This window comes from Phocoena phocoena, chromosome 20 (genome assembly GCF_963924675.1).
Source record: "Phocoena phocoena chromosome 20, mPhoPho1.1, whole genome shotgun sequence".
Lineage (NCBI taxonomy): Eukaryota > Metazoa > Chordata > Mammalia > Artiodactyla > Phocoenidae > Phocoena > Phocoena phocoena.
The window spans coordinates 12,164,632-12,191,808 of record NC_089238.1 but is presented as its reverse complement, the minus strand read 5'-3'; the positions used below and the strand labels follow the sequence as shown (position 1 = coordinate 12,191,808).

Genomic DNA, 27,177 nt, shown 5'->3' with positions numbered 1-27,177 from the left:
CAAATTTGAGGATTTGGACAAGATGGAACACCCAGTTTTCAGATTGTCCAAGAGTAGGTACCAGCTTTTAGGGATCATTTTATTTATTTATTTGGCTGCATCGGGTCTTAGTTGCGGCCCGCGGCATGCGGGACTTTTCATTGTGGCGTGGGCTTCTCTCTAGTTGTGGCGCGCGGGTTCCAGAGCGCGTGGGCTCTGTAGTTTGCGGCACACGGTCTCTCTAGTTGAGGCGCACAAGCTCAGCAGTTGTGGCACGCGGGCTTAGTTGCCCCATGGCATGTGGGATCCCAGTTCCTTGAGCAGGGATCGAACCTGTGTCCCCTGCATTGTAAGGTGGATTCTTTACCACTGGGCTACCAGGGAAGTCCCTAGGGGTCATTTTAGAAAGCATGACTACCTGTGCTGGTTATCTAGAGAAAGCTGACCCAGCTAGAGGATTACCTGGAGAAACAGACAGGGGGCCCCTGGAATCATGATGTTACTAACCATTGGAGCCGAGGTGGCCTTGAGAGACCCTTTCTGATCCACCCATTTTACCAGTTAGAAAACTAACCCCAGAGAGGGAAAGAACTTCCTTGAAGTCACACAGGACCCAGGTCAGTCTTCATCAATTAACCAAATATTTACTGAGTGCCTCCTCTGTGCCAGGCACTGTTCTGTGGCTGAGCACAGAGGAAACAAAACACAAAATCCCACCCTCGTGTGGCTGGCATTCTAGTGTGTGTGTATATATGTGGGGGAGGAGATGCTGAACACGTAATAGCATATATAATATCATGCCAGGTATGTGCTATGAAAAATAATAAAGCAAGATAAAGGGATATGGCTGGGGGAGGAGGATGCTATTTTAAACAGATGGTCAGAGACCTGAAGGAAGTGAAAGAGCCAGCCATGGGGCTATCTGGAGGGACCAGCATGGGAAAAGGATCTGAAGTGGGACCATGCCTGGCGTGTTCAATGCTAGAACAGTGAGCAGGGGAGAGGGAAGTGGTGGCAAGGCGGGCTGGCAGCCTCTCCCTGGTCCTGGAATGAAGCAGGGCTAAACGGAGCATTACCCCTCCCCCACTCCAGGAGATGGCACTGTCGGGTCTGGACCTGCCGGGCACCGTGGAGTCGGTGGAGGAGGCACTGAAACGGCACCGGGATTTTCTCACCACGATGGAGCTGAACCAGCAGAAGATGCAGGTGGCCGTGCAGGCTGCTGAGAGCCTGCTGAGACAGGGCAACGCCTACGGGGAGCAGGCCCAGGAGGCCGTGACTCGGCTGCTGGAGAAGTAGGTCCCTCAGACCCCAGGGGCACAGGGGGTGGGATCTCGGCACAGGGGAGGGGCAAGGAGGCCAGAATTCCCTTTCTTTCCATCACATTTCTGCTCTTCTGTCTCTCTTTTTTTTTTTTTCTTGGCCGTGCCATGCGGCTTGCGGGATCTTAGTTCCCCAACCAGAGATCGAACCCATGCCCCCTGCAATGGAAGCATGGAGTCCTAACCACTGGACCTCCAGGGAATTCCCTCTCTGTGTCTTTGATTTCTATTTAATTCCATATTGCTTTAGATTCGATTTAAACTGATGATCTGTGAAAAGGTAACTTGTGGTCGATAACCCAAAAGCTGCAAAAATGAAAAGTTTCTCTCCCAAGCCTGCCCTCAGCCTGGGATAGCCGGACTGGTTGTTAAAATGTTAACGTCTACTGTGTGCCAGGCACTATTCTAAGCCCTGAACAAAACAGCAACCCCGCCCCGCCGCAAAACAACACAAAACAAACCCCAGCCCTCAAGCAGAGTCCTTTAGAGGATTCCCTTCAGCCCCACTTCTTTCTGTCCGTCATTGTTGCTGTTTCTGCCCGTCCTGGTGACCCCAGCTTTCTCCTCTCTGGCATGAGCGAGGCAGGAAGAGAGCCCAACGCTGCTCCATCTTCTGTCTCCTGATGGAAATCATACCCGGTCCCTCCACCACCGTCCACAGCCCCGAGGCCCCAGCCCCTTGGCTTTTCAGTCTCCGGTGTCTTTTTTCCCTAAATTCATTTGGGACAAGGTTGGAGTTTCCTAAAGGAAAACTTTTATGGAGATTCTCATCCTGAGGATGCAAATTCATGATCCAGCATCCTCCGCTCCAGGCCTGGCCCCTTCCTTCTTTTACCCAGCATTTCTTGAGTGTCTGCTGTCTGCCGGGCTCTGCAGAATGGGGAGGAGGAGCCTGGAGGGCTGTTCTTCTGAGTCATGCCTTCATTCCTTTGCAGTCATTAATGGCTCCTTTCATTCTATTGTCTATTCATTTATTCTTTTAAAAAATTTATTTGGCTGTGCCAGGGGTCGTAGTTGCAGCACGTGGGAGCTTCGTTGCCGCATGCGGGATCTTTAGTTGCGGCATGTGGGATCTTTAGTTGCGGCATGCGGGGTCTAGTTCCCTGACCAAGGATCGAACCCGGGCCCCCCTGCATTGGGAGCACAGAGTCTTAGCCACTGGACCACCAGGGAAGTCCCTATTCATTTATTCTTCAGCCAGTTAAACAAGTACTGAGTCCACGCTGTGTTCCAGGCCCTGTGTGGGGCAATGCTGGGCATGCAGCGGTGACCAGGACAGAATACGATTCCTGCCCTCGTAGAGCTCGCATGCTGTCTGACAAGGATGGCCCAGAATGGTCAGGGCCAGGATGGGAGAGATGCAGGGGGCCGTGGGAGCCCTGGGGTCAAACAGGACCAGGTCCTAGTCCCAGCTCTGCCTCTCTCTCTCCACGAGCCTCACCTCGCCCGGAACCTGGCCCAGCCCTGCGTGCAGGGCGCTCTTGTATCTTGTCTGCATTTGGCACATGAGGCTCAGAGAGGGGAACAGACTTGCCAGAGGTCACAGCTCTTTTCTCACCCTCCCAGAAACAAGGGATTTTCCTCATCCCTAGGACTGATGCTTGACAAGTTGGCGGCTAAAGGCCTGGAGGGATTGAGTCTGGTTCAATTTCAGAGGCATTTCCTATTTCCTGGTTCCTGAGCTGAGTCTTGGCAGGACGGAGTACATATTTTGCTTGTCTCTGGCCCTTCCATCCAGCTCTGCCCTTGGTTCTCTCCGTAACTCTCTCCCACACACTCCATCTCTTTGCCTCCATCTCCCTGTACAACTAGGTATCTCTATTTCCTTGTCTGTCTCTCCTTGTTTTTTCTACCTATACCTGCATCTCTCTGTCTTTTTTCTGCCTCTCTGTCTCTCTTGCTTTCTTTCATTCATAAAATATGTACTGAGTACCTACTGTGTGCTAGCTCCTTTTTCTAGGCATTGGGGATACAGGTGTGAGCAAAACAGACAAAAAATTCCTGCCCTCATGGAATGACATCCTGGGGGGGAGACAGACAAGAGAAATATGTAACATATACAGTGTGTTAGATAGTGTTAAGTGCAAAGGAGAAAGTTAAAGAAGGAGAGAAAGCCAGAAAGTGTTGGGGAGTGATCAGCAGGGGTCTCGCTAAGAACGTGACATTTGAGTACACTTTGGGGGGAAGACCGTTCCAGGCAGAGGAAACAGCCAGTGCCAAGGCCCTGAGCTGGGAGTTGCTTGTTCAAGGCACAGCAAAGAGGGACCCCCTCAGCCGCCTCCACCAGGCCTCTTGGGCACTTTGCCCTGCACTGTGGGCAGGAGGCCAGACTTTCTGGGGCTGTGGTGCTTGCTGGCTCCAGGGTGGTCAGGCCTGGGTCCAGCCCAGCCAGTTCACTTAGGCCAAGGGCCCGCCCCTCCTTGCCTCCGTGTGGCTCCAGCTGCATCTATCCATGCCCTGCTCTCATCCCTCTCTCCAACTCTGTTGCAGCCTTCTGTCTGTCTGGCTGTGTCTTTTACTGGGGGCATCTGGCCACTTCTCTTCCTGTCCCTTTTTGGGCTGTCCCTCCCCTGACCCTCTCTGTCACTTTCCTTCCCTCTGCTTTCTGTCTACTGCTCTCCTCTCTGTCTCTCTATCTCTCTCTCTGTCTCTGGCACTACCCTTGCTTCATTTCTTCCCTCGTGTTTTCCTATTTTCTCTATCTCTGGGTCTCTTTCTCTTTCTGTCTCTCGTCCAAGTCTCTGTCAATCATTCCCTCTTGAAGTCTCTGTTTCTCTTTATCTCTGGTCTTGTGCCTGTATGTGTTCCTGTTTATCTCTCTAAGCCTTTGCATACCCCCCCACCCCCGTCAATCTATCTCTCCCTCCTGATCTCTCTTTCTCCCTAGGTGTCTCTCATTCTCTAAGTTTTTCTCTCTCTTGGTATCTCTTACTCTGTAGGTCTGTTATCTCTCTCTATGGGATTGTGTCTCTCTAAGGGTATTTCTTTCTTTTCAGATATCTGTCTGTCTCTGTCCCTCTCTCTCCCATTCTCTCCCCCCCCCCCCCCCCCCGCCGCCTTCCTCTCCCTCCCTCCTCTCTCTTCCTCCCCCAGCTCTGTCCCTGGTTCTGCCCCCACTGATGTTTCTTTGCCTTTACTCCCATCCCTACCTTGCTCTCTCCTCTTCCTCGCTTGTACATATGCCCCAGGTTCCTAGCCCTAACAAGCCTGACGCCCTCACAGCCCTACTGCCAGCGCCCCCAGACACAGGCCTCCCCCAATTCCTATCTCCCCACCCCCAGGAGCCAAGAAAACCAACTACGGGCCCAGCAATGGATGCAGAAGCTACACGACCAACTTGGGCTGCAGCACTTCCTCCGAGACTGCCACGAGGTAGGAACTCCAGCTGTGCTGGGGCACAGGGACTTCCGTCCTAGGCAGGGAAGTGCTCCAGCACCGAGGCGCAGTGGGGGAGGGGGCGCCCCGTCTAAGTGGGTCGCGGAGCGAAGTTCACCTCGCGCCGCCAGGAGGCGTGCGGATCCTGACCTCAGTGCGCATGCTCCTCAAGTCTCCTCCACCCACGCGCTGGGGAGGAGGGAGGGGCCTTGGGTGCCCCTGGCAACGGCGCGCGTCCGCGTCCACAGGTCCCGCGGGGACGCGCGCTGATCTCACCTTTCCCCGCCGGAGGTTCGTGAGAAGCTCTCTGATGGGGAGAGAGGGACGGGAGACAGGAGAGGGGTCGGGGGGGAGCCGTGGGTGGACCAGAAGCCCAGAGCGCAGCTTCGGTCAGAGACGGTCCCCGACCAAGCCTTCGCCCCTTTAACAGTGTCCAGGTATCAAGCTCTGCCCCTTTAGAGATGAACTACACAACCGTTAGGATCAACCCAAATCAGAGGTGGTCCAGGTCCCCTTCTCCATTAGAGACAGCCCAGGAGATATGCTGCCTTTCTCTCCTTACCCTGCATTCCATAGAAACTATCCTGGGCCCTGACCACATAAGAGATGGCCCCATGAGAGATGGCCCAGTAAACATTTTCCTAAACCCAAACAGAGATGGTCCTGGTCTCATCTATCTACCTGACTCAGGATAATTAGTACCCCCTCCGCGATGATACAGTACTTAAGTTTCCCCCAACCAAAGATGGTTCAGGAACCAGGTCCGAATCTCCCCAACTAAAGATGATTTGATTCCCCCCATGGTGAACCCCCATGTTCTCCCCACACATGAAATGGATAAGGGCTTCCATATACCCCCTCCCAACTCAAGTCCATAGAGATGGGTCTGGGACTCGAGCCCACTAGAGATGAGTTCAAGAACCCCCTGTCCCCCTTCTTCCCACTGGAGATTATTCTGGACTGAAGTCTTATAAGAGATATTTCCGGCTCCCTCCCATATTTTTTACCCCTGTATAGCTGAAGTAGCCAGGAATCTGAGCCCTTTCCCACCCCACCTCACTCCCTCACATAGCTGACGTAGCCCAGGCCCCAGCCTACCACCTCTCCCCCCCGCCGTTTGATTTGGCCCAGGAGCCCCTTCCCCCTCTCGTTAGATTGTTCTGGACCAAGCAACAATCATCTGAGATGGCGCAGGAACAACCCCCTCCCCAAGCTTTAGGGAGGGTGATGATTTCTCCTCTACGCGCATCTGGGGCCCGGCAGAGAGGCGGGCACGTAGGCAGGTAGGGGGCGCGCGCGGGCGGGCGCGCTGCCGCTGCGCGGTGGCGGGGGAGGGGGCGCGCGTCCGCCGGAGATTCAGCCGTCACCACCGCTGCCGCCGCCGTCGCCGTAGAGGGGCGAGAGCCCGCGCGCCCGCTGCAGGGACCGCCCGCCAACGCCTCCGCCACTTCAGGTCTCGGGGGCGCCCAGGGGAGGGGGCTGACGCGCACCCCCGCCGAGGCGGGCGGGCGGGGCAGGGGGCTTGGGCGCGTGCTCGCCCGCCCGCCGCGGGAGGGAGGGGCGCCGGCGGCGCGGGGGCGGGTCGGTAAGGCGCTGGGACCCCAGCCCTGGGGAGGGGCCCAGATGCCGGGAGCTGTCCGCGGTGCTGCTGCGGGCCAGACTGAGGGGCCAGGTCCCAAGGGAGAGTAGCGGAAAGGGAGGACTTCTAAGGCTACTCCTGGGGTAGTGTGGATTTTCCCTGGGGGCTAAGGGGGTCCCAACCTCTCTAGGGGCCTCTCCTCTGGGTAATGGGGCCTCTGAGATTTGCCCTGGGGTTGGGGGACTCTCAGCCTTTGGAGAGATTCTTCCCTGGTTCTTGCAGAATCTGTTAGCCTTAGATGATGGGGGCGAATCACTTTTGCGTGGGTCTGCCGTGGGCGATGAGGGTCTTGGACTTGCTCTGGGTTTGGAGGGCTCTGACATTTGGGAGCTTTTTTCCTGGGTTGTTGGGGACTCTGGCTTTGCCCTCAGTGATGGGGGTCAATCACTTTTGGGGGGCTTTACCTTGATGACAGAGTACCTCTCCTTCAGGGACTTTGCCTTCTCTATGCGCTGTGGCTGCCATTGGCAAACTCTTCCCTGCTTGTCGGGAATCTGATAGCATTGGGGGATTCAGCATTTGGCTTGGCTCGTGTGTGTGTCTGTGTATGTATGAGGGAGTATGACGCTGTCCTGGACCCCTGGGGAGCACATGCTCAGGGGACATGGAGTGGGGTTTGGCCGACTGGGAATTTGTCCTTGGCTATGACTGTAAGCCAGAGTCTGTGGTTTTTTGTTGTTTTTTTTTCCAAGAGGGAGGAGGAGGATCTTGTGACTGAGGGGGGAGGAGAAAGGGGAGGAACAAACTGCCCAGGTGCCAGGTTTGGTCATGAGTGGGGAGGTTCCTGCTTGAGGGACAAGTCTCATTGGGAGGGAGGGGTGGCTCAGAAAGCAGCCCTGTGCCTGGGCCTGCTGAGGGTAGTGAGAGGGGCCCACTCCTGTTGCTTGCATTTGGGATGACTGGTTTTGTTGGTGAGTGGGGGGCACTAGAAATAGCTTTAGTTTGGGAGGGGGGGTTGGCTGCGGAGGTTCTATCTGGTCCATGCTGGAGAGTCTGATGCTAGATTTGTAGCATCTCATTTGGGGTAGACTCATTTGGGGAGCCAGAAGGTAGCCCTGATGCTTGCATTTGGGGGGTTGGCTTTGGTTGGGGGCCACAATGCATCATAGTTTTGGTGAACTGTGGTCTTGGGCTGGATCCTCAAGGCTGGATTTGGGGAGTTCTGTGGGCTCATTAAGGAGGCTGGATCTGGGTTGCAGGGGATGGGTCTACCCCACATTGGAGGGATGGTTTGGAGGGAACTAGACTTGGCACTAGTTGGGAGGTTTCTTAGGGGTTCATCTGGCCATATTGGGGGTCTGGAACTAGATATGGGGGCTTCACCTGATACCTTTGGGAATGGGTTGGAGATCTTGAATTGGTCCTTATTGGAGGTGGCTGAGACTGAACTGAAGGGTCTAAGTATTGCTGGGGGTGAGGGGTGCAAGACTGAATTGGAAGTGAGCTAAATTAGGTTGGAGGGCTCGTTTTGGAGGGCTGATTTGGCTATGGGTGGGAAGACTGGCCTAGGAACCCTACCTTGGGACGTAGGGCTTATGAGGAGTTGAGAAGAGCTGCCCTGAGGACAGAGGGCTAAGAGATGATGCATTCTGGGGACCCTTTCATCCATCCCCTACTCCCTAGGAAAGGGCTTAAGCTGCACCCCCCTGCCATAAAGGCCTCGCTTGCACAGCTTTTTCCATCCCACCCTTCTCTCCTTCCCCAGTCCTAGAAGCCTAGGCCCTGAACCTGGGACATTGTGGAGGGGATGGGGGGCGGGGCTATGGCAGGTTGTGGGGAATTGGCTGAGCCCCTCCCCCATCCTGCACAGCTGGATGGCTGGATCCATGAGAAGATGCTGATGGCGCGAGACAGCACGCGGGAAGACGGCCACAAGCTGCATAAGAGATGGCTCCGGCATCAGGCGTTCATGGCAGAGCTGGCTCAGAATAAGGAGTGGCTGGAGAAGATTGAGAGGGTGAGTATGCAGAAGGACCCGCTGCCCATGCCAGGTGCCAGGGGCCTCCAGGGAACCCATGTCTCACCTCCTTCACCCTCCTCTGCCAGCCCGCTCTTCTCATACCCCTGAACTGGTTCAGATAACTCCCACATCTGCTCCTAGTTCTGTGGCCTTGAGTAATGCACGTAACCTCTTTGAGCCTCAGTTTGCCTGTCTGTAAAATGGCCAACATCTCTTCTGAATGGTTGTTAAATATTTCACCCCTTCTTATAATCTCCCCCACCAGGCTTCCCTCCACACCATTTGAAGCATTTAAAATAGAAAGTCAGGTAGTCAGGTTGGGGCAGCCCTGGGAAGCTGGGGTTAAAGTGAACATTGGGTTCCCACAGCTGTGGGTTCTCATTCTGTCTATGCTGTTGCCAGCTCTGGGGCCTTGGGGGAATTGTGTTAACTTCTTTGAGCCTCAGTTTTATTGAAGTATAGTTGATTTACAACGTGGTGTTAGTTTCTGGTGTACAGCAAAGTGATTCCGTTGTATATATGTGTATACACATATACGTACATATACATGTAACCATATTATTTTTCATATGGTTTATTACAAGATTCTGAATATAGTTCGCTGTGCTGTACAATTGGACCTTGTTGTTTATGCTCTGCTTTAAAATCAGGAAATAAGAAATGTAGGCTCTTGAGCTTAACACAAGGCCAGGCACCCAGGAGCTGTAATTGCTATGGCATTGTTCTTTTTAATACGTAATATGATATATGTGGCTCTAGGCCAACATATATTGGAGCTTGACTTCAGCTTGGAGGGACCCAGGCAGATTTTTGCTCTCAGCATCAACCCCCAAAACTGCCCCTAGACCTGCTGCCCTGGATCCCCCCACTCTTTTCACTCAAACAGAGGCACCCAGGTGGGTCTTAAACCCTTAAATGGCCACCGATGCCCCATAATGGTGGCACGTGGCAAAGCCACTCTCCTTGACTTGGAGTTTAATGGAGGTTTGTTCTCTCTGTCTCTTTCTTCCATCTCTGTCTCTTGCTCCCCTTCTCTGTCTTATGGTCCTCTTCCCATGTTTCTAACTTTGTGCACGGCTCTGTATCCATCACTCTATGGCTATCTGTCTCTCTCTGTCTCCTTCTCATGCCTCTGTGTTGTCTGTCTCCCTCCCCACACCTCTGTCTATCTGTCTGTCTCTCTTCATCTCTCTTTCCATGCTTGGTGCTTTCTCTCCAACCACCCGTCATGTCTCTGTCTCTCTGTGTGTCTCCAACTCCTTGATTCTGTCTCTCTCTCCATGTCTCTCCCTATGTTCTGCTGCCCCCATATTTCTCTGTCCCTCCCCACCATCCACTCCCTCCCCCTCATTTCCTGCCTCCCATCGTCTGGGGCAGGAGGGCCAGCAACTGATGCAGGAGAAACCAGAGCTGGCAGCCTCGGTGCGGAAGAAGCTGGGTGAGATCCGGCAGTGCTGGGCGGAGCTGGAGAGCACCACCCAGGCCAAGGCGAGGCAGCTCTTTGAGGCCAGCAAAGCCGACCAGCTGGTGCAGAGCTTCGCTGAGCTGGACAAGAAGCTCCTTCACATGGAAAGCCAGCTGCAGGATGTGGACCCTGGTGGGGACCTGGCCACTGTCAACAGCCAGCTCAAGAAGCTGCAGGTACGGCCTGGGTGACACAGACGGGGGCTTTCTAAACACAGTGGGGCCAGAGTCAGGGTCAGATCCCAGTTGAGGTATTTCAGACAGAGGGGATTTAAGATAGGGATTTATTTCAAATGTGTTAGAAGAGCTGGAAACAGAAGGGGAATACTGAGGCAGTCCAGCTAGTAGCCACTGTTGGAAGCACCCACCACCCCTAGGGAAGGGGGTACAAAGGAGGAGGAAAGATTTAGAGCCAAAAAGCAGTAGGTAGATAACAAGCACACTGAGGGTTTTCCAGGACCCTGACACCTGTTTCCTGGATGGAGAAACCAAGGCCCAGAGGTAGGGGGCTGGCTTTGCATAGAATAATAACAGCATTCATGGGACTTCCCTGGCGGTCCGATGGTTAAGACTCCGCGCTCCCAGTGCAGGGGGCACAGGTTCGATCCCTGGTGGGGGAACTAAGATCCCCATGCCACTCGGGCAGCCAAAATAAATAAATGAATAAAATAACGGCATTCATGGAGTGCTTCCCCCACCAGCCTCTGTGCCGAGCTCTCACTGACCCCTCCCAGCAACGCTAAGTGATTGGTACTGTTATTATCCCCCATTTGACCAACGGGGAAACTGAGGCACGGAAGGTAGAGCGCCTGGCCCAAGGACACACAGCTAGCCAGTGTCTCCATTACAAAACAGCGGCTCTTAGAGAACAGACACCGTGTCTGCTTTATCTCTGCTCCTAGCCTGGCAGCCCGTGGTGCTTGGTATCTCACTGTTTGATGCGCTGACTGGAGGTGCGAATGTAGGAGTTGCGTCTCACCTCCCAAGGTGTGACAACTCCTGCCTTTACATCCCAGGAACAATGTCTGAGGCTCTGGGAGGTGGACTAACGGCCCAGGGTAGCCAGTGGCAGAGCTTGGATTCAAATCCAGGTCCCTCAACTCTTCATCACTGCTGCATAGTTATGCTACTAAAGTGCTGGCCAAAAAAAAAAAGTCGACTGATAATAAAAGCACATGACACTAATGAGTATTTAGTCAGTTATCTATGCAGCAAATCTTTATTGAGCACCTATGCCAACACGCTAGGCGCTTTTCTGGAATACAGCAGTAAGCAAAACTGACAAAAACTCATGGCCCCCGTGGGGCTCACATTCTGGTGAGGAAGACGGGCAAAGAAGCAAAGAGCAACAGATCTGAGTAGGATGTCAGGGACGTCATTGCTTTCTGTACCCCAGCGGTTCTCAACTGCCTTGTCTCCAGGATCCCTTTACCTCTTACAAATCACTGAGATCCCAAAGAGCTTGTTTGCGTGTTTAATATTTACTATATTAAAAATGAAAACTGGACATATTTAAACGATTGATTTTGTTTAAAAACAACAACAATAAATCAATCACCTATGAACCCCAAAGCATTCTTTTATGAAGAATGACTATATTTTCCAAAACAACAACAAAAAATGTAGACAGAAGATTGGCATCGTTTTCAACGTTGCAGCTCCCTTTCATGCCCGGCTTAAAGGAGCACTGGAGGGAATTCCCTGACAGTCCAGTGGTTAGCACAGGTTTGATCCCTGGTCGGGGAACTAAGATCCTGCATGCCACCCGGTGTGGCCAAAAAACAAAAGAGCACTGGCTTCTCACCTCTGCTTCTGCATTCAGTGTCTCTTGCAATAGCACTGGTCATGCGATCCCTGCAAAACCCTGCTGTGCACCTGGAAGAGAATGAGAGGGATAAAGGCAAATTAACAGCTTAGTATTTTTTTAAACAATGTTGTAACCTTGCAGACCCCTTGAAAAGATCTTGGGAATCCGCAGGAGTACCCGGACCACACTTTGAGAACCGCTGATCTGTGTTCTGTGCCAGCCACTGATAACCTGTCCCTCCTCCCCAGCAGCCCTACGAAGGAAGTGCTGTGGTTTATCCTCACTGGACATGTGAGGAAACCACAGCACAGAAAGAGTCCTGGCTCTCCCAAAGTCACACAGCCACCAAGTGGCCATTCAGGACCACATTTAGTTCCCATCCACCCTCCTCCCTCGATACTCCCAGACCATAGTGGGGAACATGACCCTCTCACTGGCCTCTGAAAAATCCATCACTGCCTGAGGTCCATAGCTGCGCAGGCAGTGGTCACGCAGGGATGACTCGGCCCCACGTCTGCTCTGAGGGATCACCTGGAATATCGGCAGAAACAAGTGGTGGCCTGGATGGTCAGACAGAGGAGGGAGCAAGGAGTAGTAGCAGCTAGGGGCCAAGTGATGAAAGCCCTAAGGGGTGGCAGACAGACCTGGGTTCAAATCCCAGCCAGGGCGCAAGTGTAGTCCCTCTCTGAACCTCTGTCGTCCCATCTTAAGTAGGACTGCCTCAGTGCGGGCATCCCAGGGCCAGGTGAAGGTGTGCGCTGGGATGTGGTGAGTTCCCAGCAAATGGGGATCTGTGACTGTCAGGATCCCAACAGGAAACAGAAGGCATGCTCCACTGAGGACGATTTGAAGAGGGCCTATCAAGAGTCTTGACAAAGGTGTGAGCAGGGAATGGGGAAGCCTTGGGGCCAATAGGAGGGAGCTTTACTTCCGGGCAGGGGTGAGGGGGGTGGGGGAGGACAGGGGGTGCAGAGTCACCTGGAAGACCCTTAGGCAAGAATGGCCGCTGCTGCAGGGAGGAGCCGGGAAATGATAGGTCCCCTCCGCTACGTTCACAGGACTTACTTCATGGGTGCAGCCCCACGGGACCCCACACTCGGTTTTATGCTCTGCTCTCCTGTTTTGAAATTCTTTCGGCCGTGCCGCGGAGCATGCAGGATCTTAGTTCCCCGACCAGGGATAGAACCCGTGCCCCCTGCAGTGGAAGCGTGGATTCTTGACCACTGGACTGCCAGGGAAATCCCTGTCCTGTTCTGAAATTCTGAACATTTGAATCAAGGGACCTGCATTTGCATTTTGCACTGGGCCCTGCAAATTATGTAGGCAATCCTGAGCCCAGCCAGCCTGGAAGCCAGAAGACAGGGGAGCCAGTTGCTACGGTCCATACAGGTCAGCCCACCCCACTCCACCCCCGGCGACCCCGGGGCACAGAGCAGGATGGAGAAGCTTAGACTGTGGGTCAGGAGGGGCAAATGGAGACCTCCAGCACAGCAGCAACTATTACTACGATTATTCATTGTCTTACGATGATGACTAACTCTTCCTCAGTAGTTTATTGCAGTGAATAAAAGCACAGACTCAGGACTCAGCAGGTGTGGGTCTGAATCAGAGCTCTGCCACTTACTGGGTGTGCGATGTTGGGCGCGTGGCTTTGCGTCTGGTCTGAGCCTCAGGCGCCTCCTCTGTGCAAAGGGAAGGACCCTAATGCTAAGCCATTTGGTGACAGCGGGACTCGGTGGCAGTACGTGCCAAGGTCAAGGCCATGGATGCTGGAGCCTGGCTGCCTGGGGTCGAGCCCAGCTCTGTGACTTACCAACCGGCTAACTTGGAATTATTTCTCTTTTTGTGCGTCAGTTTCTTCTTCGGTCAAATGAACATAATAACAGGAGTGATTTCATACGAACGTCGTAAAGATTACAAGACGTACTGCATGATGTAGTTTCCGAATTGCTGACCCAGCAAATCTAACTAAGAGACAGTTCTTGCCTGCAGGTTTTAAATTTTTAATTGTCTTCCACCAGAGGGCACATCGTCACTATACTGTGTTCAAAAGTTGGGTTATTTCTCTGCCTTCCGTAGATTCTGTTATTTATGTGAAATAGTTGTTTCATTTGTTTCTGATTATATTCCAGTTTGGCACTTGCCCCCATCCATGGAGCTTTTAAAAAATGTATTTGGCGGGGTGGGGGGAGGTGCCATATGAGACGTTAATATAGTGCCGAAAGTTACAACTGCCAGTTTATAGTTCACCTGTGTGACAGATTGCTCGCCTGAGTCCTGATGCCATTTAATGCTCTCACCCCAGCAGCAAATGAGAGCTCCTGTTTCTACCCATGCTCGCCAACACTTGGTGTTGGCAGACTTTTTAGATTTTTTTTTTCCCAGTCTGGTGAATCGGCAGCGTATCTCACTGCGGTCTTTGCATTTGCATTTTGAGGGGAACTGGTGACCTTGAGCATCCTTGTCTCCCTTTTTGGCCATTTAGGTTTCAGAGGGAAGGTTTGGGGCCTCCTGCCCTAGACAAGTGCAGAGCCGGCTCTTCCCTCCACATGGAGGGGGTTAGGCCCACCAAGCCCTGGGGACCAGGAGGTGAGGTCCCCATTGTTTAAGGGAGAGACTGAGGCCCAGGGCAGATGAGAGCCTGCGGGGGGCGGGGTGGGGGGTCACGCAGCGATGGGTAGGCCCAGCACAGGACTCCTGGCCCCTTTCCCCAGTAGAGGGAGCCCGAGGTGGGGAGTGACTCAGTGGGCCAAGGCCCCCATATGGAGTCCAGCTGGGCCTCAGGAGCTGCCACTGGGGAGGGGAGCGGCCTCCCAAGGCCCTGCTGTCCCCTGGGGCCTGCCTGAGATCCCAGACACTGTGCATATGCAGGAGGGAGGGGGTCGGTCCAGCCGGGCACATCTCCTGGCTGCTCTACCCCTCAGGGCACCAGGGCCAGGCTGGGCTGGGGGAAGTGCTGGCTCCGGGTCTGAGGGGGTGTGGCTGTGAGAGTGATCTCTTCCCCCTCTGCCTCACTCTGGGCCTGTCTCCCAGTCTCCCCCAGTTCCTCTGTGTCTCTCTTTCTCTTAGTTTTTTTCCCTCTCTTTCTCACCTGTCTGTCTGTCTCTCTGTCTCTTTACCTCTCTCTGTCTTACTCTCTCACTCTCTTCTCTCCGTCTCTTTTCATTTCAGTTCTCCATCTCTGCCCCTCTCCCTTGATCTCTCCTCATCCCTGTGTCCTCCTCGTGTCCTTCCCCTTGTCCCCCACCCCAGCTGCTGCAGCAGCCTTCCTGGAACCCCGCCTCCCAGGTCTAGGCCATGTGACCCAGAGTCCTCCTTCAGGGCCTCCTCCAATTGTCCTTGCCGGCTGAGGGGCCAGATGGTAGAGTCCCAAACCCCTGCTTTCCCAGTCCCAGGGGTCTGACCAGCTGGCCTGGCTCAGCCATGGGCTCTTGCTTGGGGAGGGAAGTGGGGAGCTGGTCTCCTGCCATCTAAGGGGGACCAGTCAGGGGAAGATGCACGTGGAGTCTTTGCCGCTGCTGAGCTGAGTCCATAAAGACTACCTCCCACCCTAAGCCAGGCTCTTTTCTCTGGCCGAGAAAACACTCTCTTTGCCCCTTTTCATTCTTTGCCCCACATTTCTTCATCTAGCTCATCATGGCCCAGAGTCAAGAGCTACACTGTCCAGGGTTTGAACCCTCGTTCTCCTACTGTGTGACTGAGGACAAGTGACCCCACCTTTCTGAGCCGCATCATCCCCAATTACAGAGAAGCAGAGTGACTGAGGGCCACTAGGGTTTCGTGGCCACTTGGTCCTGGGTTCAAATTCTGGCTCTGGCAGTTTTTACTCTGGACCAGGCATTGATCGTCTCTGAGCCTCAGTCTCCCCAGCTGGAAGACAGCAGGTGGATCCGAGAAGGAATCAGGTTGATGTGGGGGTCAGGGCTTGTGTGTCACCATGTGGCAGAGCGCCTGAAGCTCTTTCGGAAGTAGGCTCTTCTGTCTTTTGTTTGTTTGTTTTGTTTTTTACCTTTAATCTCTTTTTTTATCTTTTTTTTTTTTGGCTGTGCTGTGCAGCTTGTGGGATGTTAGTTCCCCGACCGGGGATTGAACCCAGGGCCTCAGCAGTGAGAGCGCGGAGTTCCAACACTGGACCGCCAGGGAATTCCCAAAATACACACTCTTAAAGAGTACAATTCAGTGATTTTTAGTGTATTTACAAAGTCAAGTGACTCTCACCACTATCTAATTCCAGAACATTTGCATCACCCCAAAGAGAAACCCCGCACCCATTAGTTCCCTTACTAGTCTACTTTCTGTCTCTACAGACTTGCCTGTTTTGGACATTTCACGTAAATGGAATCGTACAATATATTGTCCTCTGTGTCTGGCTTCTTTCACTTAATGTTTTCAAGAATCATCCATGTTGTTTCTTTGGTTTTAACGTTTAAAGCTAGTTTACTTTTTTTTTTTTTTTTGTTAACCTTTAATACCAAGAGAAGCAGAAGAGCACGGTGACCAATCCGACAAACAAAATCAACACGCATTTATGGAGACTTACTGTGTGCCAGGCATGGAGCCAGGAGCTGGGCTCCAGTTGTGAGCCATGCAAACATCCCCATCTTCCCTGACCTCATATGCTGTTGTGAGGATTAAACGAATTCATTCTTGTCAAGCGCTTAGAGCAATCAGGGTGTGTTACCCATTATTGCTGCTATGGCAAGAAGTTCAAACAGAAGGGTATGATGTGAAAAGTGAAGTCTTCCTTCCTCCTCCACATGCAAGTCCCACTCCGCAGGGGTGTAACTGCTCTCAACTGTTTCTGCTCTATCCTTCTAGAAATATTCTCTGCATACCCACACACATACACATGACATACAGACTCTAGTGAAGCTTGCCTTTTCACTTGACAAAACACCCTAGGCATCCTTCCTTGTCACAAAATCGAGGATATAGTCTGTCCTTTTAAACTGTTGCATGGTATTCCAGGGGTAGTTTGACAATGTCATTAACCAGCCTTTGAGAAACCTTTGGGCTGTTTTCAATCTTCCACTAGTATAAATAATGCCACAACAGACATCCCTGTCCATATGTATTTGAGCCTACATGCAAATATTCTGTAGATAATAATCCTCAAAGTAAAATTTTGGGACCAAAAGGTGTATGCATTAAACTTTTTCATAAATATTGCCAAGTGTTCTCCTGACACGGCAGTGGACACACCTGCAGTGTGAGAGCCATCCATCTCCCCACATGGCGGACATCGTTAGGTATTAGCAAGCTTTTTCATCTCTGCTAATCTGAGAAGTGAAAGATATTCTTTTGTAGTTATTTGAATTTGCATTTTCCTAAATATTGAAGGAGGCTGAACATCTTTTCATGTGTTTAAGGACCATTGTACTTCTGTATCCTTAGCCCATGTTTGCAGGAAAGGATACACATTAAATGGGTGTTCAAAATACATGGCATTTTTGTAGAAGTAGAAAAGTGGCAGCCCCTGGAATTATTCCATCTCAGGTCACACGGCCACTTGCTGGAGAGGTGGTAGAGGAGTTTTCATTTCATGGGGAAGTGGAATTTATAACCTGCATATTTCAGACTATATTTGAAAGTTTCCTGAATTCTAATGCATTTTTAGTTTTCTACACATCACTACAATGTTTTTCTTAGCGAAAAAGTTTGGGGGATGACTATTTCATTTTTCTTTGATTTCTGCCACTTATAATTGTGCCTTTAAAATTTTTTCCATTATACATGGTTTTGACTTGTTATAAGGTTTGATTTTTACCCATTTTTATGACTCCTACAGATTGTGAACTGTATCAGCTGGGATTCTTTGGGGTGCAGTTCATAGGACTTAGGCTAAAAGGGGACAGTGTTGGCTCACATAGCTGGAAGATCCAGGGGGTATGAGCTTGGGGCATGGCTGGATCAGTTCCTCAAATTACGTCCTCAGGAATCTCTCTGTCTTTGTTTCTGCACCCTGCTTTTCTCTGTGTTGGCCTCGTCACTGGGGAGCCTGTTCCCTCCTGGTGGCAAAATTGTCTCCAGTATCCCAGGTCTGTGTTCTTCTACCTTTAGGAATACGATGAGAAGGAGACCACCCCTTTTGAGCTCACACACCTTTCCAGCAAAAGTGGGAAGAGTTTTCATTGGCTGATCTTAGGTTACATGCTATCTCTTACCCAGTCCTTGTAGCCAGGGTGAATCAGTGTTCTCATTGACCAGGCCTGACTCACATGGCCATTCTTGGACCGCTTGGTTTCATCAGCCCCTTAGGAAACTGTAATAGTTTTCATAGGCCCAGCTTAGGTAATAGGACCATCCCTGACCCAGTGTTCTGATTGGCCAGGTTTAGATCATGTGGCCACCTTGGCCCTCTAGGTTTTATCAGTTCCTCAAGAAGTTCAGGACCTGAGAGTGGATTTTCAGGTGCTGCAAAGGAAGGGACGGATGTTAGGCAGGCAAAACCAACCCCTCTGCACTACAGAACCTCCCAACAAAAGTCTTAATTTGGTTCTTAAGTTTCCAGCTTTGGGTTTCAGTCTTTTGCTGTAATCTGTTACCACTTAATTTCATTATTTTGTTTTCTTTTCTAGACTTCCCCCATCTGTTTAGAATCACACAATACATAAAATTTGCGGGGGGGGGGGGAAGATCCTACTAACCTAGATATCTTCGGTAAAACATAAAGTCTCACTTCAACGTGCCTCCGGATCCCACACTGCAAAGGGGACTTCAACTGTAATTTGGTGTGCATCGTTCTAGGTCTCTTTCTATGTGTTAATAGATGTACCTATATGGATTACCAATGGTTTCATTTTCTTTGTATTTCATGCTTAATTGAAATTCTTGAATAAATAAATATCATGGTCCAGACATCAAAAACTATATAAAAAATCCTATGTGAAAAGTCTCTCCTTCATCCCTGTCCCCATTCACTAAATTCTCATCCCCCCAATAGGTACCATCTGTTATTAATTTCTTGTTTATTCCAGGGAATTTTTATGCATGTGTAATCCACTACAAATATCTATTCATAAGTATGTTCTAAAATCGTTTTCCTCTTAACAGTAAATCTTGGGTATTATTCAATACTGATGTGGATTTGTTTAACCGTTTCAATCTTGACGAGCATTGAGGTTGTTTCCAATTTTTTTCCCCCATTATAAGCTCTGCTATGATGAAGTCTTTGGACAAACATCTCTGCTATGGTGACCATCCTCAGACAAACATCTTTGTGCATATGTGCCAGTGTTTCTTTTTTTTGTTAATTTAGTTTTATTAGTATTATTTATTTTATTTTTGGCTGCGTAGGGTCTTCGTTGCTGTGCATGGGCTTTCTCTAGTTGCAGCGAGTGGGGACTACTCTTCATTGCGGTGTGCGGGCTTCTCATTGCGGTGGCTTCGCTTGTTGTGGAGCACGGGCTCTAGGTGCGGGCTTCAGTAGTTGTGGCTCGCGGGCTCCAGAGCGCGGGCACGGTAGTTGTGGCGCACAGGCTTAGTTGCTCCACAGCATGTGGGATCTTCCCGGACCAGGGCTCGAACCCATGTCCCCTGCATTGGCAGGCAGATTCTTAACCACTGTGCCACCTGGGAAGTCCCTGTGCCAGTGTTTCTTTAAATACATTCCTAGAAGTGCAAGTGCCAGTGCTGGATCAAAGCATTTTGACACATATTGCATTTTGATAGGACCTGCCAAACTGCCTTCCAAAAAGGCTCTACTAATTTACACCACCACTGACAGTGGCTGAGTGTGCCCATCTCCCTGTATCTTTGCCAACACTAGATATTATTGATCTTTTAAATTTTTGCCAATCTGATGAATAGAAAAGGATACCTTGTGTTAATCTGTATTATCCTGCTGATTAGTGAGACTGGGAGTCTTTTCGTGCGCTTATTTTTTCTTCTTTGTGTTGCCTGTTCACATCGAATGCCCATTTCTCTTTTGGGCGATCTCTCTTTGCTGATGTCATTCATTTGTGCTTTGAACAAACCGCAGTTGAAGGCCTGTTGCATGCTGGACACTGTTCTGGGCCCTTGGGAATACAGAGGTGAATTGACACAGCCTCTGCCCTCATGAAGCTAACATTCCAGAAGCAGGAGACCAATTAAAAAAGGCTTCACAAGTAAAGACAGTTATCAGATGGTGGTTAAGTGCTGCAGAGACAAAGGAAGCAGGATAAAAGGGAATTCTTTTACTGTTAAAGAAACTAGTGCCTTGCTCTAACACATACTATTTTTCCAGCTTGTTATTTGCCTTTAACTAATCTAGAAATTTAGGTTGTTGCAAAAGTATTTTTTTTAAAACAAAAGTATTTTTTGTGGCCAAATTTATAAATCTTTCCCTTTACGGTTTATGTGCTTGGAAAGATTTTCTCCATCCCAAGATTATAAAAGCATTTGCCCCGGTTTTCTTAGTATGCCTTATGGATTTACTTATTCCACTTATGTCTTTAATCCATCTGGAATTATTTTCAGCATAAAGAGTGAGGAAGGGATCCAGCTAAATTGGTCAGTGACTTGGCCCCTGACCATTCATTGAATAACCCATCCTTTCCTCGGAGGTTGGAAATGGCATCTATAAACTGTATGAATTCTCCTGTGTATTTGGGTCTGCTTTTCCACTTTCTGTCTATCCCTGTGGCACATCAACCATTATAGCTTTGTATTTATTTTTGATATTTGGAAAGGTTGACTCTTTGGACAAATTACCTAACTTTTCTGGGCCTCAGTTTCCTCCTCTGTAACATAGGGATACCACCAACCTCGAAGGGTTTTTCTGAGAACTAATGAACTAATGGGCCACTTTAGTCCAGGAGGTCAGGAAAGACTCTTTGAAAAGGTAACAGCTAAGCTGAAATCTGATTGACTGGGAAGAGCATGCCTGGTAGAGGGAATAGTTATGGCAGAGGCCTTGAGACGGGAACTAGCTTAGTGGGTTGCAGGATCAGAGAGGAGGGCAGCGCTTCTGGAAGGAATTGGGCCAGGGGAGAGTGGAATAGTGGGCCTCGACCAGGGGTTTGGCTGTCACCATAAAGGTACTGGAGAGCCACAGCGGGATCAGGAGGGAGGGTGGGGTCTGCTGACCCTACCCTTGTCCCTACAGTCGATGGAGTCTCAAGTGGAGGAGTGGTACCGCGAGGTGGGAGAGTTGCAGGCGCAGACGGCGGCGCTGCCGCTGGAGCCGGCGAGCAAGGAGCTGGTGGGCGAGCGGCAGAACGCGGTGGGCGAGCGCCTGGTGCGTCTGCTCGAGCCGCTGCAGGAGCGCCGCCGCCTGCTGCTCGCCTCCAAGGAGCTGCACCAGGTGGCGCACGACGTCGAGGACGAGCTGGTGAGGATCCGCGCGGGGATCTGGGGCGGGAGGGGTGTGCGAGGGTGGGGCGGGGCATGAGGCCAGAGGCGGGCCAGCGGGCAGAGGGGGTGGAGACTGGGATGGGGGCGGGGCCGTGGGACTTAGGAGGGTTCAAGCGTGGAGATGGCTGAGGGACCTATCCACTAATAAGCCGATAGACTCGGTCATTCGGTCCTTAACTTTTTCACTTACTTATTCACTCATTAATTCACTCTTCCACATTTCATTAACACTTTCAATCACTCATTGATTTATTCATGAAGTTATTGATTTATTCATCCACTCATCCTTTATTCATTCTTTCACTCATTTATTTTTCACTTACTCACTTGGCACTCATCCATTCATTTCCTCATTCACTAATTTGCTCATTCAGACTTGTCCTAAGTCAGTGACAACCCAGTGTGGTTAGGAATGTGATGGGGGAAGCAGGGGGCTGTGAAAGCCGGGAGGAGGCATCTGGCCAAGTTCAAGAGTCAGGGAGAGTTTCCTGGAGGAGGGGATGTCTGAGCTGAGACGTGAAGGAAGAGTACATTTGAGGGAGCCTGCCGAGGGAGTGGGAGGGGAATTCCAGGAAGCAAGACCTGCCTGTGCAAAGGCCAGAGGTAAGCATGAGCCTGGCTCGAGTGCAGAGAGCAAGACAGAACGTGTCCGGAGAGGAGGCTGAAGACGTGAGCAGACTTTTAGGCGAGGAAGGGGCTTGGATGCCGGGGAGGCTTGGATGCTTACCGCTTAGTTGGGAGGGAGGGGTCCTTGCGCTGCTCCCTGTGTCCTTCCCTTCACCTTATCCCTGATTCCTCTCCAGGCATGGGTCCAGGAGCGGCTGCCACTGGCCATGCAGACAGAGCGAGGCAGTGGTTTGCAGGCCGTCCAGCAGTACATCAAAAAGAACCAGGTGAGCAGAGCCACGGCAAGGGAGTGGGTTAGGACACATTTGGATACAAATGATAGAAAACAGCTCAAGGTGGTTAAAGCCAAAGAGGGGAATTTATAGGCTCTTGTAACTGGGGAGACCGTGGACCGCAGATAGATGCATCAGGTGCTTCCAAGATGTCATGAATCTCTCATTTCCATTTTTTTTTTCCTGTTAGCTTTGTTCTCAGGCCTGCTCTCCTCTCCTGCTGGTAAAAGAACTCCAACAGATTCAAGTTTATATCCCACCAGTAAAACTGAAGAGAATTTTTCTCTCTCAGTAATTTCAGCAGTAGTCCCAGGAATAACTCTTTTGGGCTCAACTTGAATCACATGTCCACACTGAACTAATCATGGTGGCCAGGGATTTAGACAGCTCTGAGTGGCCTGGTCTGGACTAAGGGCTCGCCCTTGGAACCTGTAGGTGGGGTCAGCCTTAACTTTATCTGGGCTGAGATGGAGACAAGGGGATTCCCCACATGAAAATTAGGGTCCTGTGACTAGAAGTAAGGACACTGGCTACTGGGCCACGAAAAAGAAAACAACCAACCAACAAGAACCGCAGACACCTATAGGGAGAGAGGACAGAGATAATCGGAGGGCTGACACCTACACCGAGCACAGTGGGGGGCTTCTGAGCCGCTAAAAATCTCTGAACCTTTATTTACTTCCCTGAGACTCAATTTCCACATCTAAATAAGTAGAGACTTGGTCTAGAGCCGTGGTTCTCCAGTTGCTTAGGGAACCCTTTTGCAGAGGAACCCAATCGCAGAGGAACCCTTTGATCAAAGCCACTCTCTCGCCAAAGCCCAAAGTAAGACATATATAAGAGGGGTAATAATAATACAGCGCTGGGACCTCCCTGGTGGTCCAGTGGTTAAGACTCTACGCTTCAAGAGGGAGGGGATATGGGAATATATGTATACATATAGCGGATTCACTTTGTTATACAGCAGAAACTAACACACCATTGTAAAGCAATTACGCTCCAATAAAGATGTTAAAAAAAAAAACCTCCCATTCCCCCCCCCAAAAAAGACTCTACGCTTCCACTGTAGGGGCACGCACAGGTTCGATCCCTGGTCGGGGGAACTAATATCCCGAATGCCACGTGGCATGGCCAAAAAAAAAAAATAATAATGATAACAATAATAGTAATACATCGATTAAAGACTTACTGTGTGCCAAATACTGTCCTAGGGGTTTATATCAGTTATTTAATTTAATCTCCACAACAACCCTGTGAGGTAGGTATTATCATTACCACCTTTTATTTTTTTTTTTATTTTTTTATTTTTTTGCGGTACGCGGGCCTCTCACTGTTGTGGCCTCTCCCGTTGCGGAGCACAGGCTCCGGACGCGCAGGCCCAGCGGCCATGACTCACGGGCCCAGCCGCTCCGCGGCATGCGGGACCCTCCCGGACCGGGGCACGAACTCGTGTCCCCTGCATCGGCAGGCGGACTCTCAACCACTGCGCCACCAGGGAAGCCCCACCACCTTTTATTTTTAAAAAAATCTAAGTTGGGAGAATAGGGCATTGAAGGATGGTGGGAAGGGGAGTACAGAAATTATTTTGGAAAGGTTCGTGATTATGCTGCCCTTGGTGGAATTCTTTAAGAGGCTGGAGTTTTGCTTTGAGTTTTGTTTTTCTATCTTGATGAAAATACTCCTGGCTGTCAACAGTGTTGGGAACAAACAAAACTGGCCCATCATTTTCACAGTTGAGGAAACTGATCAAGTGCACTTAATGCTTAAAATTGGGGGAGCTCAGCTGTGTGTGTGAGAGAGTGTTGGCTACACAGGGGCTGTTAAACGCATACTAGCCGCTGGTGTTGATTGAGCACCTACTGCCTGCCGGACACGGTTCTAAGTGCTCCACAGTACAGCAACCCCACAAGGTAGATATTAGGGGGCCACCACTAGCCATGTGCCTTCAGCAAGTTCCTCAACCTCCCTGTGCCTCAGTTTCCTCATCTGTAAAATGAGAATGAGAATGATGTCTGGCTCCTGGCGTTGGAGTGAGGAGTAAATGAGTGGCTGCAGGGAATTCCCTGGCAGTGCAGCGATTAGGGCTCTGCGCTTCCACCGCGGGAGGCACAGGTTCGCTCCATGCCATGAGGTGTGGCAGGAAAAAAAAAAAAAGAGTGGCTACATTATGCAAAGCCCTTACTTAGCAAAGTGTCTGGCAGGCACTTGGTGTTGGCTATTATTATTAACTCCATTTACCAGTTGGGGAACCGAGGCATAGGAGAGGTTAACTAAAGTACTCAGCAATTACAGAGCTGGTGGAGAGAACCTTCTGGGGGTGACAGAAGAATTCTGTATCCTGATCTGGGTACACAGGTGTATAATGTGTAAAAATGTGTCGAGCTGTACCCCTAAGATTTGTGCACTTCATTGTATGTAAATGATATGCATGTAAATGATACCTGTGTTTAGGTCTGTGTTGCAACCATTAGGGGGGTAATCTTGCAATCATCGGGCATCTTGTTTGAGAGCAGAGTCTCTGGATCCAGCCTCCTGTGTTCAAATCCTGTCACCCCCTTACTAGCTGCTTGTTCTCTGGCAACATACGTCACCTCTCCGTGCCTGTTTTCCCACCTGCAACGTGGCGGGGGGATGAGTGAGCGAGGAACCGCAAAATGCTTAAGTGGTACCCGGCACGTGGTGGGCCATCTGCGGCTGTTTGTTATCCTCTCCTGGGCGGCGCCAGTCGTGGAGGCGCCCTCTGAACGCTCCTCTCCACTCCCACCCCCAGGGCCTGCGGCGGGAGATCCATGCGCACGGGACGCGCCTGGAGGAGGTGCTGGAGCGCGCGGGCGCCCTGGCGTCGCTGCGCAGCCCCGAAGCTGAGGCCGTGCGCCGTGGCCAAGAGCAGCTGCAGAGCGCCTGGGCCGGACTGCGGGAGGCGGCCGAGCGGCGGCAGCAGGTGCTGGACGCCGCCTTCCAAGTGGAGCAGTATTACTTCGACGTGGCCGAGGTGGAGGCGTGGCTGGGCGAGCAGGAGCTGCTCATGATGAGTGAGGACAAGGGCAAGGTGCGCCCGGGCTGGGGGTGCGGGGGGGCCTGGGGGCGCTGGAGCCCGGGGCCGGCCCCTGCCTCCTCATCGCGGGCGCCGTGTGCCCCCAGGACGAACAGAGTACCCTGCAGCTGCTCAAGAAGCACCTGCAGCTGGAGCAGGGCGTGGAGAACTACGAGGAAAGCATCGCGCAGCTGTCGCGCCAGTGCCGGGCGCTGCTGGAGATGGGGCACCCGGACAGGTGGGCGGGCGGGGGATCGGGGCCACGCAGGGGCGCGGGGCCGGTTCTTAGGGAATGATCCAGCAGGATCTGGAGCTTCGCTGTTGGAAATTGGGGCAAGGCCAGGATTGGACATTGGGGTGGGGGTGGGGTCCCTCACTGCCCCGGGCTGGTGCTTTCGGATTTTGGCAAGTGGCTGGGGGCCGGGAAGAGAGGAGCGCTGCGCAGGGATGTTTGAGGGGGTGGGGCCGGGAGCACTAGGATTTGAGTGTAGGGGAGGGGGTTGATGTCTAGGTCTGAGGGGAGAAGTAAGAGCTCTGGACAGAGAAGGGTCCTCTCCCTAGGACAGAAAAGCCTGGAGCACTGGGATTGGGCATGGCCTGAGACCTCTTGGACAGCGGGTCATATGGCCTCCCTGAGTTTAAGTGCAGGGCCCACATCTAGGAGGCTGGGCCGAGGGGTGAGATCTGAGACAGAGGCACAGAGCTAGACCTCTGTCCGCCTGAGCCTGGAGACTGGGACTGGAGGTGAGGTGGGTTGTCTGGGGACCCAAGTAGGGGGTCTGGAGTCCTACTCAGGTCGCTGGAGGGGCCAAGTGTGGGACCACAGACTGGAAGGCTGGGAGGGGGTCAGAGGGGGTGATGAGCTTATCAAGCTTAGGAAAGCAGAGTTTTCCCTGAGCGCTGAGATGCAAGTGCTGGGTTGGCTGCATCCAAGGCTTGCAGAACAGAGTCCCGCGTGAAGGAGTCTGACGGGACTCAACCTTACCTGAAGGGTGGCCTGCCTGAAGGGTTGCACAGCTCTGCCCTGAGCTGGGGCGGGGGGTGGCAGGGGGTCAGAGCTCTGTCCTGGAAGTCTCAGGGGGCTCCATCCCTGCCCCTGCCTGTCCCCCAGCAGCGAGCAGATCAGCCGGCGGCAGTCTCAGGTGGACCGCCTGTACGTGGCACTCAAGGAGCTGGGCGAGGAACGTCGGGTGGGCCTGGAGCAGCAGTACTGGCTGTACCAGCTCAGCCGCCAGGTGGACGAGCTCGAGCACTGGATCGCAGAGAAGGAGGTGGTAGCTGGCTCACCTGAGCTCGGCCAGGACTTTGAGCACGTCACGGTGAGCAGCATTAGGAAGGAGCAATGATCCAGTGGCCGCTGTGTCTGCTACTAATGTTCTCTGGGCCTCAGTTTCCCCATCCATCATAGGAGAATTGTAATAGCACCACCGCATGGCTCTGTTGAGACACAGATGGATTAATATAACGTGAAGCCCTTAGGACAGTACCGAGCACACACAGGGCCTAACACAGTGTTAGTTATTATTCTTGTTGTTACTATTATCGCTACAGAATGAGCGCTCAGTAAGTGTTGGGTATTTTTTGTTGATTGTCATCATTAGTGTTGTTACTGTTCTCACCTGCCACAAGATGGTGGGCTGGAGGGGGCTGGCGTGTACGGCACCTTTGCCCACGCCGGGGCCCCCATTTCCTGGTGGCAGGTGCTGCAGGAGAAATTCTCGGAGTTCGCCAGTGAGACCGGCACGGCAGGGCGGGAGCGGCTGGCAGCAGTGAACCAGATGGTGGACGAGCTGATCGAGGGCGGCCACACGGCGGCGGCCACCATGGCTGAGTGGAAGGACGGGCTGAACGAGGCCTGGGCCGAGCTTCTGGAGCTAATGGGCACACGGGCCCAGCTGCTGGCCGCCTCTCGGGAGCTGCACAAGTTCTTCAGCGATGCCCGAGAGCTTCAAGGACAGATCGAGGAGAAGCGGAGGCGACTGCCTCGGCTGACCACCCCGCCTGAGCCGAGGCCCAGCGCCGGCTCCATGCAGCGGACCCTGCGCGCCTTTGAGCATGACCTGCAGCTCCTCGTGTCCCAGGTGGGGAGCTGGCGGCCAGGAGGGACAGGTGGGAGGGCCTGGACAGTGTGACCAAGGGATGGGAGCAGCAGAGCAGGCGAAAATCAGGCTGTGGACCACGTTGAAATTAGATGGTGGGATAGATAGAAAACAGACCACGGAACAGGGAGAAATCACATGATGTGGCAGGTGGAAAACGGACTGATGGCCTGCTGCATAGACTCAGACAGTGACGGAAGAAAAGTGGTATAGCATGCCTGATAGAAACTAGACAGTGTTTCCAGTGGAGATTGGGCAGGGGT

The 27,177-nt window shown here is 52.0% G+C and overlaps 1 protein-coding gene across 1 annotated transcript in view; it reads left to right on the top strand.

Moving 5' to 3' along the window:
* SPTBN4 (spectrin beta, non-erythrocytic 4) overlaps positions 1 to 27,177 on the top strand; it is a 69,432-nt gene that overhangs the window by 31,169 nt on the left and 11,086 nt on the right. Inside the window, exons 16-25 of the mRNA XM_065899264.1 lie at positions 1,072 to 1,274; positions 4,583 to 4,673; positions 8,126 to 8,272; positions 9,653 to 9,916; positions 20,635 to 20,859; positions 21,686 to 21,775; positions 24,552 to 24,830; positions 24,923 to 25,053; positions 25,930 to 26,134; positions 26,516 to 26,896. Coding sequence (XP_065755336.1) covers positions 1,072 to 1,274; positions 4,583 to 4,673; positions 8,126 to 8,272; positions 9,653 to 9,916; positions 20,635 to 20,859; positions 21,686 to 21,775; positions 24,552 to 24,830; positions 24,923 to 25,053; positions 25,930 to 26,134; positions 26,516 to 26,896 — 2,016 coding nt within the window. The remainder of the gene's footprint in view (positions 1 to 1,071; positions 1,275 to 4,582; positions 4,674 to 8,125; positions 8,273 to 9,652; positions 9,917 to 20,634; positions 20,860 to 21,685; positions 21,776 to 24,551; positions 24,831 to 24,922; positions 25,054 to 25,929; positions 26,135 to 26,515; positions 26,897 to 27,177) is intronic.